Below are 10,800 nucleotides of genomic sequence, written 5' to 3' on the forward strand. Positions count from 1 at the left end.
AGCCAATGAGAGGTGGCGGTGGGGGCGAGGGGACGCTGCCGGCCAATGAGAGATGTGCGGGGTGCTTGGGGGCGGAGCCGAAGACCAGGGGGCGGTTATGGTGTGGAAAGGGGAGGAGTCACATGGGGCAAGTCAAGGGTAATGGGGCGTGGTCAGCATTTTTCCCCGCAGGGCTGTGACCGGAGGGGACACTCGGTGACCCCTGATGGCCCTCGAGTGTCACCTGCAGGGCAGTAAACTTATGCTCTAACACCACCCTGACAACCAGGCCATGGCGCCGAGAGCCACATCCAGTCACGAGAAACCAAGGTCTAAAGCTTGGCTGATTTTCTTTTCCTTAGAGACACTTGTGAATGGCCTGCTCTGTTTGCCAGCTGGAAACTTTATTTCTGTCTTAAACTTAACCAAAATCGGTTAATTGCCACTTGTGTTTATTGACACTTGATTTCTTTGCACCCTTTACATTGAGTCCCTGGTGTTTATTTCCTCTGTAGTTCCAGCCTACATTGAGTCCCTGGTGTTTATTTCCTCTGTAGTTCCAGCCTGCCTCAGTATCCCCTACAAGGAGGGGTAACACGGTTTTGGGGATCCCAGGCAGAGGGGTGAGGTGTTGATGGCCTGGGGGTCCTGATGAGCCCACCCCACTCACAGGCTGTGTCATTACCATGGTGATCCCATGGAGAGGGGGTGTAATCACTACAAGAGGGACTCAGAATTTGGGGATGTTAATGCTCCTGAGTGTCCTGATGTCCTGTGTCCCCAGTGGACTGACACCCAAACCGGGGGTTGCCACAGTTCTGGGAGTCCTACTGAGCTCAAGCTCCCCTCAGGAATGGGTGTCCCAAAGCTGTGGGTGCTGCAAAGTTCAGGAGACAAATAAGAAAAGACTGTATCCTGGTTGTGGGGATCCCACAGCCACCCCAAGTGTCCCAGAGGTCCTGCCAAGTGCAGCATGCCCAGGACAGAGGATCCCATGTTTGTCCCAGGGTCATACTGCCACCACCCCAGCAGGCAGGAACAGCAACCGAGGGGCCAACATTTGCCCTTGCCGCCACCCATCTTGTTCTTGGGGAAGCCACCACACTCCACAGGGAAGCCATCGCCCACAGCCCTGTGTAAGAGACGGTCCGAAGATTCTCCCATTTGTCTCATGACTGCCACAAGGAAAGACCCTGAATATCACCAGGGACTTGGTACAGGGGCTCTGGCCTGCTTGAGGTGGATGTTTGCCAAGTGATTGTTTGCAGGTGTGCTTGCTGTGCTGCCTTGGTACACTGACCTTATTCCTGCTGGCGTTACTTATTTCTTGCTGTGAGATATGGATTAGAACAAGAGCAAAACAGGCTCAAAACTTAAAAGGAATAAAGAAAGTTTATTAACAAAACTACAAGAATAAAAACACCAGAATAAACCTCCAGAAAACCCTTTTATCCCCCACTACCCACCATTCCCTTGTTCACATGACAACATGGAGACAAACAACTTTGGAACTTTGGTGTTTAAAACAGTCTCAATTCCTGCTAGAGTCTTTTCATCAGCCTTTGTAGAGAAACAGAAGTCTTCTTCTGCTAATCTATGGAGTTTCTCACAAGAAAACTATTTCTCTTAGAGTTTTCCATTTTTCTGATACCAGCTGCCTGGAAATCCCGCCGTCAGTTCACTCCTCCCATTTCACATCACTCTGAGGTGTGTTATGGGTCAATGAGTCTAGGGATGTCATTTTTTAAGGATGAGTTATTCAAAGGCAAAAGTTCTCTTCATCTGTCTCGGGGAGCTTCTCTGGAAAACAGTTTTCTCATTGCCCTCAAGGCCTCAAATCTTGGCTTCACTCTGTTCCAGCACCTCACTGTATTACAATTACTCTCCCTTTTGCTCAAAATCCACGTGTTGAACACTCCATTCCTCCCAGTATACTCTGTCATGAATGAAAGGAGTTTTTTCAAAACACTATTGTCCATCTCCATAACTTTAACGGGAAAATATTTCAGCTTATAAAGCATTTCCTTATTCTCTCTTCCCATCTAAAACTTAACTCTTTTCTTCACTGTCTTCTTCATGTTGATTGTCTCTCTATCCCTCTGTCTCTCTGGGAAAAAAGAGTAATCTGTACGTTTTATCCAGGTAGTAAAAGAATTAAAGTCTTGGAAAACCTGCAGGTGTTCATGGTGTCAAGTTTCATTCCAGCAGCAGAAACTGAAAACTAAGCCAGGCTGGCTGGCTCAGTTTCTCCCCCCCTGCCCTCTGCGGCCTTGTCCGGCCTGGAGCGGGGAGGAGGAGGCCGAGACAGAGCCTTGTTACCTTGTCAGAAGCCAGAAACCCAAAGAGAACCAGAGAGCTCTGGCTTTAAATCTTAAGGTGGTATTCACAAGTTGATCTTGCTTTTCAATGGTCAAAACTGCTGTCAATTCTTAGAAATGACCGATAATTGGTCAGGAGAAAAGACTTCCATCAGCCACCAGCAGCTTCAATTCCATAGCTCCCAAAGCTATCTTAAAGGCAAAGTCGCCCCATGTCAGTGATGAAGCTTAAAAGATGACAGCCAAGGCCAATCAACAGATACACTGCTACTGTGTGAAGAGGAAAGAGACTTGCAAATTCACTTCAAAGCTGCACAGAAAGCTTCTCTACTTTTTGCAGTTGCTTCAAATTTTAAATGGTAAAATATTGGAATAGTTCAACTTATTTCTATTAATTCTAGTATAAAGACAATTAAAAGCATGTCCCCCTGCTTCCATGAAGTGAAGCACAAGAAGCCATTAGACTAAGCAAAATTGTGTTTAGAAGGCTGAGACCGCCTTAGAGGTAAGAGGAGTGGGGAGCTGTGGCAATTGAGCATGTGGGCACCACTCAAGGAGCATGCAGTCCATAAGCAGCCCCTGGCTGTGGGTGTCTGAGCAGACGGAGTCCAAATGGAGTGACAGCTTGGTGGGGAAAGTGCTGGGGGGCTGAGCTGTGGGTAGTGGGGACCTGTTTGATGAGCTCCTCCGTCCAACTGGTCGCTGATGGGTGTGACACGTTGTGTGCTATCCAACAGCCGGCAACAGCAGCTGGGCCAAGGTGTGGGAAGAGGCCAAGCATGCAGCAGAGTGGGAACCATGCCGTAGGCCTTGGTGGCAGCACACACCTGTAGGGCATGAGGTTGGGCCAGAGGGTCCCTGGAGTGTGTGTGGGGTGAAAAGGGAGGAAATGAGGAGCAGAGAGGAAGGGCCAGATGTCACTGGGAGAATGCCATTACATGCCACAGGTGACATATTGAGAAGAGAGTGGGAACAAAATCGTAATTCCTGCAGATCACCCTCACATCTTCAGAACAAGAGGCCACCAAGAAGGACTGCACATCTGCCTCCTGGTGTTGTCCTGAATGTGAGTTCCTTACCTGATGTACATTACCTGGGAGTATCTCTCCCCAGCCCATGGGCATTCCCCAGTTCAGGTCCACAAACCTGTTCACGTCAGCCTATTCTTTGGGCCTCTGACAGGGACTGTGCAGCTCAGCTACACCATGGAAAGGAAGGGAGTCACCCAACACTCTGCATATTCTAGAGTTTTATTGCCAGGCTGGTTGAAATAACATTATGAAACAAAGTATCCTCTAACTAGTTCTACATCTTCATCATTCTGTACTCCAAGTGACCTCTTCATGCTGACTGCTTGTGGCACAGGTATGACCCAGTTCCACGGCATAGCAGCTTTTTCTCTCGCAGCTTATATAGAACTATGAAAATACATCAATTTCCAGAAAAGAAAGCTCAGAGATACCTCTATTAATAACAATTTATTCCAAGGAAAACAATCTTCCACTATCTACATTTTCTAAAATCTATAGCTCTAAGAAGTTGCTCCCTATTTTCCCTAAATTATAAATTAAGCATGTGAGAAAAAAAAAATGAAACGGAGGTATGAACTAAAAACAGCTAAATGGACAACGTCCATACAACATAAACTTCCAAACAAATGAACACCTCCTTAAAAAACTTAATGGATGGCTGACTCGCTGTCCAAACACCATCCATCCCCTTTGAACTCCTTGGAGCTGGCGCGGCACAAAGGCTTCCTCAGGCTCAAGCCTCTCCTCTCCAGTCTTCCTGGGCTTGCCTGGCTGAGAGGATCAGAGCAGCCAGGCTGGAGGCAGGCTGGCCTGAGGTCACAAACGGATGCTGCCCAGAGAAAAAACAAACAAGAAAGGGAGCCTTACTTTCCAAGATGACAGATTTCTCTTCAGCCTCTGGCGCTCAAGCAGGATTCCTGGGCTAGCAGCAAGATGCGGCGAGAGGACCCAGAGCAGCCTGTGCCCCTGCGCCTTCCTGCGCCGCTCACCTGGCTCAGCCAGGCCCACGTGGCCCACAGTCCCCTTCATCCCTTCCTGCGGCTGTCCTCAGCTCACAGGGCTTCTTGCCGCTTCCCTTTTGCTTACCTGCAGGAGCTCCTGGGCAGACCAGCGCCTGTCTTGGTCCGCCTGCAGGCAGCAGCGCAGAAAGTCGCGCAGGAGAGCCGAGTGGTGCCTGGGGTTTTGCAGTTTTGGGGGCCCGTTCCTTTCGATCAGTTCAAAAACCTAGCAGAAAGGCAAGGGGACAAAGCTCAAGCTGCTCCTTTCCTAGGCACAACAGCTCTCTCCACACAGAGCCCCCTTGGCAAGCTGCAGCTTACCCTGAACTTGGGCTCCCTCTGGTAAGGAGCTTCCCCTTCCACCATCTCCAGCCCCGTGATGCCCAGGGACCAGATGTCCACTTTGGGGCCGTAGGCTTCTCCTCTCACCACTTCTGGTGCCATCCAGCTGGGAGTGCCGACGCTGGAGTGGCACCTGCTGCACTCAGGGCTGAGCCGAGCACAGAGACCAAAGTCAGCTGAGGAGAAAGACAAAGCCTGTCAAAGACAGCGACCGCTGGCAAACCAGCCACAAGCATTGCCCATTCCAAGCCTGACAAGGCCATGCTCAATCTTCTTCCTGGCTGGAAAAGCTACGGTGCTCTGCCTCCGCGCGGCTGCAGCCGGGGAAATCAGAAACTTCACTTCAGAACTGCCCTCAGCATGCCCCTGCTGGCCAAGCAGCGCTTCTGGGTGACTGGCAGTCACCCCAAAAGCAGCCCCACAGCACATGCTGCCTAAGCTGCGCCTGACCGGCCATACCCACCCAATTTGACAGATCCGTCGGTGCCCATAAGAACGTTGCTGCTCTTGATGTCTCTGTGGATGACTCGGCGGGAATGAAGGAAATGCAGTCCTTGCAGGCACTGAGAGAGAAAGGAGGGAGGCAAGGGAAAAAGTTCAGGCCACCCGATTTCATGCCACAAGAAAGGAAAGGGCTCGAGGAGATTGACAGCTTTCTCAGGGAATTTGGGAGCCCAGCATCATGCTGTCGGCAAGAGGAAGAGCTTGCTGCTTCAGCACTCTTAGAAGTGTTTTCTGTCCTTTGAAGCAATGGCATCTGAGCTTCCAAGAGCCCCTCCTGCCTTTGGTAGGAAGCACGGGACTTTTGGCTGGACCAAAGCTGGACCAGCAGCATGGCAAAGATTTTATTGGCAGAGCTGCGGCAGCAGAGGAGGAAGCAGCACGATAGACCTGTTGCAGAATCCAGTGCCATCTGGGCTGCAGTGCTATCCTTTGAAGCTCAGCACATCCCTTTAGCTAGAAATTCTGCCAGCAGCACGCTGCCTTGGAGCAGCAAGGGGCTCAGGACAGACAGACGCCCCAGGCAAACGCGGAGAGGCAGAGGTGCCAAGAGGAAACAAATGAAAGCAAGCGAGTGAGCGAGCACGAGCGTCAGAGGACAGACAACACGTCAGAGTGCGAGAAGAGAGCCTGGACAAGTGCGGGGACAACGGCAGGCAGTTCCCTTCAGATGCTCGCTCTTCTCCTGCTGTCGTGACAGCAGCACCAAAACAAAGGCGTGTGCAAGAGACCTCTGCTCTTCTACCCCACCGGCTGACAAGGACCATCCTGGGCAGGCCAGGGCCGGCACAGGCGCCATCCCTCACCTCCCGACAGACAGCGCCTATCTGTCCTTCCTCCAGGTACACTGCCCTGAGCACATCGAACAGCGTGCCGCCATCCATGAACTCCATCGCCAGCCAGAGTTCCTCGTTGACCAGGTAGCTGCAAGAAGAAAAAGCACGGCATGGAGAGAGAGCAACGGGCACAGCTCAGTCAGCCGAGGGCCTGAGCCAGGCTTTTGCCACTGCTCTCCAAGCTACATGTGCCGGAAGAGATTCTTGCACACCAAGGGCAACCTTCTCCCATGTGCTGGACACGACTAGAGAAAGCACAAGCAGCTCTGCTTTCTGCCCCTGACCAAAGGGCTTGGTCATTTCTGCCTTGCACTATCTGAAGGAACGCTGACATGCCAACACCCCAACCTGTCTAAGAAGATAACAATATTGGGATTCCTGTTGTCCCTCATGGCCACGATTTCATTGACAGCCAGCTCCTCGGAATCCTCCTCTTGCAGTGTCATTTTCTTGATGGCCACCTAAAAGGACATAGAGGACCGCTCACTGGACAAGTCGCTCCTTGCAGCAGATCACAAGGAACATGGAGCGACTGCTTGTGCGACGACGCAGCCGAGCTCTGCCAAACTGCCTTGTTACTAGACAGCAGAGCTTAAGAGAAGCACCAAAGCCCCTCCCAAATTCAGCATTCTGCACGCTGAGCCCAGTCTGTGCTTCAGACAAGCAACCTCTGCTGCAGAGACGGAGTGGCTAGCCAAAGCTCCAGCCACAGTTTCCAGCAGCGGTGGAAGCGCTCCGGAGCTGCAAAATCTGCCGGGGCTGCTGACCCTTTACCTGTTTCCCTGTGCTGGCGTCCAGGGCTCTATAAACAGCTCCAAAGCCCCTAGAAAGAAAAGGGCAGCAGAAGAAGCCCTTTAGTCCCTGGCACTGAAAGCCAGCCTAGGCAGGAGATCTCCCCAGGCTGCCTGCTGCACTCTTTCCAAAGAGCGTGGCTGCAGTGTCTCTTCAGCCAAGAGCACATCAGCCCAGCCACCCTGGGACCTTCAGGGTGCCCAAGAGAACACTCGGGTCCAACATGAAGACCAAGAGCTGCTGCAAATCTCCAAGGCATATACACCCTTGCTTTCGAAGCAAACGCATAAAAAATTGGGGCTCTTAAGCCTGTGTGTCTGTGTGCGTGTGTGGGTGTATAAAGTGCACAAGACTAACTTTGGAAACACTGTCTTTGAGAACTATTATCTGGCAGCTCTTGTTTGGCAAGGTGCTCTGGTGGCCCATCAAGCTTGCAGGGCCAGCAGATCCTCCAGCTCCTGCTCCTTGCCGCAAGCAAGACACTGCCAGCACCAAGTTGTCTTGGGTGATGCCATCTGCTTGCTCTTGACTCAGCAGTCGTGAGAGGTGGCAGGAGGAAAAGCCAGCGCTGGACCGTGTTTGGACTTGGTGCTGGATATGGCACCAGTGAAAGCCCTGGCCCACGCTGTTGTACAAGGAGCAGACCTTGTCACGCTTACCCTCTTCCAAGTTCTTCAAGGGCCATGTATTTGCTCCTTGGCTCACCCGGGCTCACAACGCTCCCTGAAAGACAGAAGCAGTGCAAGGCGCTCACTCACAAGCAGAGACGCCGCTTCCCAGACCATCCAAAATGCAGCCCCACTGCCAGTCGGCAGCTTGAGAGCTCCCTGGGTCCGAGCCACTGGCTAAGTGCCAGCCTTGTGCTCAAGCAGAAACAATCCCTGCCTGTGTCTTTGCCGCAGAAGGCACCCAGGCAGAGGCAAGCCAATGCCATCTGCCTGAAAGAACAGCAGCACTCTAACCCGCCAGAAATCCAGCAGACGTACTCAGTCTCATCAGCCTCTGCTCCTCTCTCGTCTCAGCTGGCTGGGCGGGGCTGCCGGACCCAGTGCCGGCAGCTGCTGGAGCCTTTTGGGGCCGTGGAGGGACAGCAGCTGGGGGCTTGATGTGCTCTTGCTCCTCTTCAGCCTCTTCCTCCACAAGAGAGGGAGCCAGAGGAGGTGCCAACCCTGCCCTTGAGCCCTGCAGACAGACAGCACTGAGACACACTGGCAGCAGCCAATCCTTCAGGAGCTGCTTGTTCTTCAGCTGCCGAAGCACCCAGACTAAGGGGAAATCCTAGACTTTAATACAAGTGGCATTCTGAGCCATCCAAACCCTATGGAGATGGCTGAATTGGGTGCTCCTCCATCTTGCCATGCATTTCATCTTCCACCCCAGCTACAATCAGCAATACACCTTTTGGGCTGCCACACTTGGCTTTCCTCCCTTGAAAGGCTCTTCACGGGAAAATTCAGAAAGAGCCAGCGCTGCCTTTGCTCCCGCTGACGCCAACAGGCAGCTGGGCTTTCCTTCAGCCTCCCCGCCTGCCGCTCTCCACTCTAGTGCAACAGGCCAAGCTCACAGCTTGCTGCACAATTCTTACACGCCGGCAAGGTCAGAGGCTCCTTTGCCACTCACTCACCAAAGGACACGCTTGTCTCCATCCACGGGTGAAGTGACCTGCAGCCAGCAAGGGGAAAGGAAGCAGAGGCCCTCAGAGAAGCGCCTGTGCTGGCGACTCCCACAAGACAAGTCAGTCCCAACAGAGAGCATTTCCCTTCCCCAACATCCCTCCCATCTGAGGGGACCAAGAGCTCTGTCCCACAGCAAGCAAGCAAGCAAGCAAGCGAAGGACAAGGACACCGTACTAGGCTCTGTGTACATTTGGGCCTCTTTTGCCAGGAGAGAAATAGAAAGAGAGGCATGAAAATGCCAGTTGTTCATTAACAGCCAGAGCTTCTGTTCTGCCCAGAAGCACAAGCAGCTTTTCACATCAATTGCATGCAGGGATTCCCATGCATTGGCTGAAGACACTAGCCCAGCCAAGCAGCCCCAAAGGGCCCCTCAGCTGTGGCAGCCCTCTGCTCGAGCAGCCCGGGAACAGCTCCCGGCTTCAGCAGCAAAGCCTAACTGGCTTTGGAGTTTGCGCTTGGTGGCCAAGGCAATCGCTCTCTTTGGCACACCAGAAAGGCTCAAGCCACACAGCCAAGGCTTCTCACGGCAGGGGTTGGAGCAAAAGACGCTTTCCCTTAGCCCTGGAGAGAATCTTGGAGTTTTTACAGGTCCTACTGAGCATCTCTCCTTCGAGTCTGCAATTTGCAGCTTGAAGCAGCAAGCTGAGGAAATGACAGACTGCGCTGCCACGCGCTCTCCCGTGGAGAGAGCATGGCCACAGCAGGTTCCAATGCAAATCCTCTCCACCCTGCAGCGAGTACAGACACCCCCTTTGCAGCTGATGCCCCTGGCAGGAGCTTTAGCAAAGGAAAGCTGGCATCTTCATGGCAATTTTGTTGCCAGCTATACCGGCTCCCTCCATGGGCCTAAGGAGGAGAGTGAAGCACAAGGCAAGGAGATGTTTCCCCCAGGAGTGAGCTTTCCTTACGTGTCAGGTGAGCCAGGAAGTAGCCAGAATACGCCATGGAGAAAAAAGTGCAAACCACGGCACAGACTTGCTCGATCATTTTAGCAGTGCTGTGCGGGTTTGCACAAGGACAAATGCCACCCAAGGGAGAAATGGCAAGACTCCTCTCGGGGTGCAGGCCGTCTGCTGAGAGCTCCTTGCTCACAAGGATCCTCCTGCAGCGAACGAGCGAGCGCAAGAGCTGCCCTGGAACAACGGGGTCTTGCGCGCACCGGGACAACGCCGCGCTGACAGCACTGTGACGTGGCAGCGCTCCCTTGACCTCACAATAGCAGCCGCTCTGGCTTTGCTGCCGTTGTTGTGCCCGGCAACCCAATCTTGTGTCCAGCCGAGGCAAAAGAGGAGCCTGGGAAATTGGCCTCAGTCATAAAGCAGCCAAAGAAATCCTTACAGGGCGTGCTGCAGTGCTGCAGGCTTGCTGCCGGAGCTCAGCAAATGCAGCCATCCTGCAGCTCCCTAGCCCAAGGAGAAGCCTGGGAAGGAAGAAGGATGTCAAGAAAGCAAAGCAACCCCCACTTCTGGGCCCCAAGGCTATGACTAAGAGCAAGTGTGCTTCTTCCGGCTGGCCTCTTAGTTGCTTCTCAAAAGCCAAACTTTTGCTCTGAGAATTAAACCTTCTGATCTTGTTTTCATAGTTTTTAGCCACTTCCTGAGGATAGTAACTATAAACATAGATGTTCACACATTCCATTAAAGATATGCCTTTTAATAGATATTTCTCACGACCAGTGTGGTTGGGAAGGTAGTAACCTAACTATCCAAGCCCCTGGTCGTTGTTGAGGATCTCTAAGTACTGAAACAACCGAATAAATCTCTCTCTTTTTCTATCACACATTGAGCTGTGTTTGTGGGAATCATTTTGCGTCCAACAGCGACACCTAACTTCTTCCATGACACGTGGGGGACAAAAGAAGCAAAGCAAATGAATTTCCAGCAGTATTGCAGTGCACAGCTGCTTCTTGAGCACGTAGGTGCCTGCTGACCTTTGCTGTGACTGTGCTGGGAGCCCGAGCTCCCTTTGTGGCGGGGAGGTGTTGGCTTATCTCCTGACGCCAATCTCCTCTCCTCCCTTGTGCCGTTTCTCTGGCAAATGAAGGCCAGAGAACACCCAGAGGAGCTGTCTGGTGATTCTCGGGCTGCCTCAGTTTTGTTGTGTTGGAGCTCGGCTAGCAGCCACCGCTCTGCAATGCCACGCAGATGTGGAGCCCAAAGAAGGCCCCTTTTGAACGGTCCAAATCCCCACTCTCACAGACGTTTGCCCAGGCTCCAGGCTCCCTGCAAGATTCCTTGCAGACATTTGGATGGCCACAGCCCAAAGAAAAGGAGACGCCCTCGTTCCCGTCTCTGGCAAAGGCCTCATTTAAACACAGGAGGCAGCTT

At 52.5% G+C, this 10,800-nt stretch overlaps 1 protein-coding gene across 1 annotated transcript; it reads right to left on the bottom strand.

Annotated features, from left to right (window-relative positions):
• Window positions 1-4,061: 4,061 nt before the first annotated feature.
• On the bottom strand, window positions 4,062-9,418 carry LOC148184409 (serine/threonine-protein kinase PAK 3-like). Its single transcript, XM_088054199.1, has 11 exons — window positions 9,382-9,418; window positions 8,422-8,459; window positions 7,784-7,979; window positions 7,457-7,520; window positions 6,780-6,828; window positions 6,354-6,466; window positions 5,976-6,093; window positions 5,132-5,231; window positions 4,648-4,844; window positions 4,415-4,552; window positions 4,062-4,157 (listed from the first exon to the last, which is right to left on the bottom strand). The coding sequence occupies exons 1-11, from the start codon at window positions 9,416-9,418 to the stop codon at window positions 4,062-4,064; spliced, it is 1,146 nt and encodes a 381-aa protein (XP_087910325.1).
• Between the last annotated feature and the right edge of the window lie 1,382 nt (window positions 9,419-10,800).

This window comes from Pseudopodoces humilis, chromosome 4 (assembly GCF_049639895.1).
Source record: "Pseudopodoces humilis isolate 2021_Gansu_Grassland_sample_001 chromosome 4, ASM4963989v1, whole genome shotgun sequence".
NCBI lineage: Eukaryota > Metazoa > Chordata > Aves > Passeriformes > Paridae > Pseudopodoces > Pseudopodoces humilis.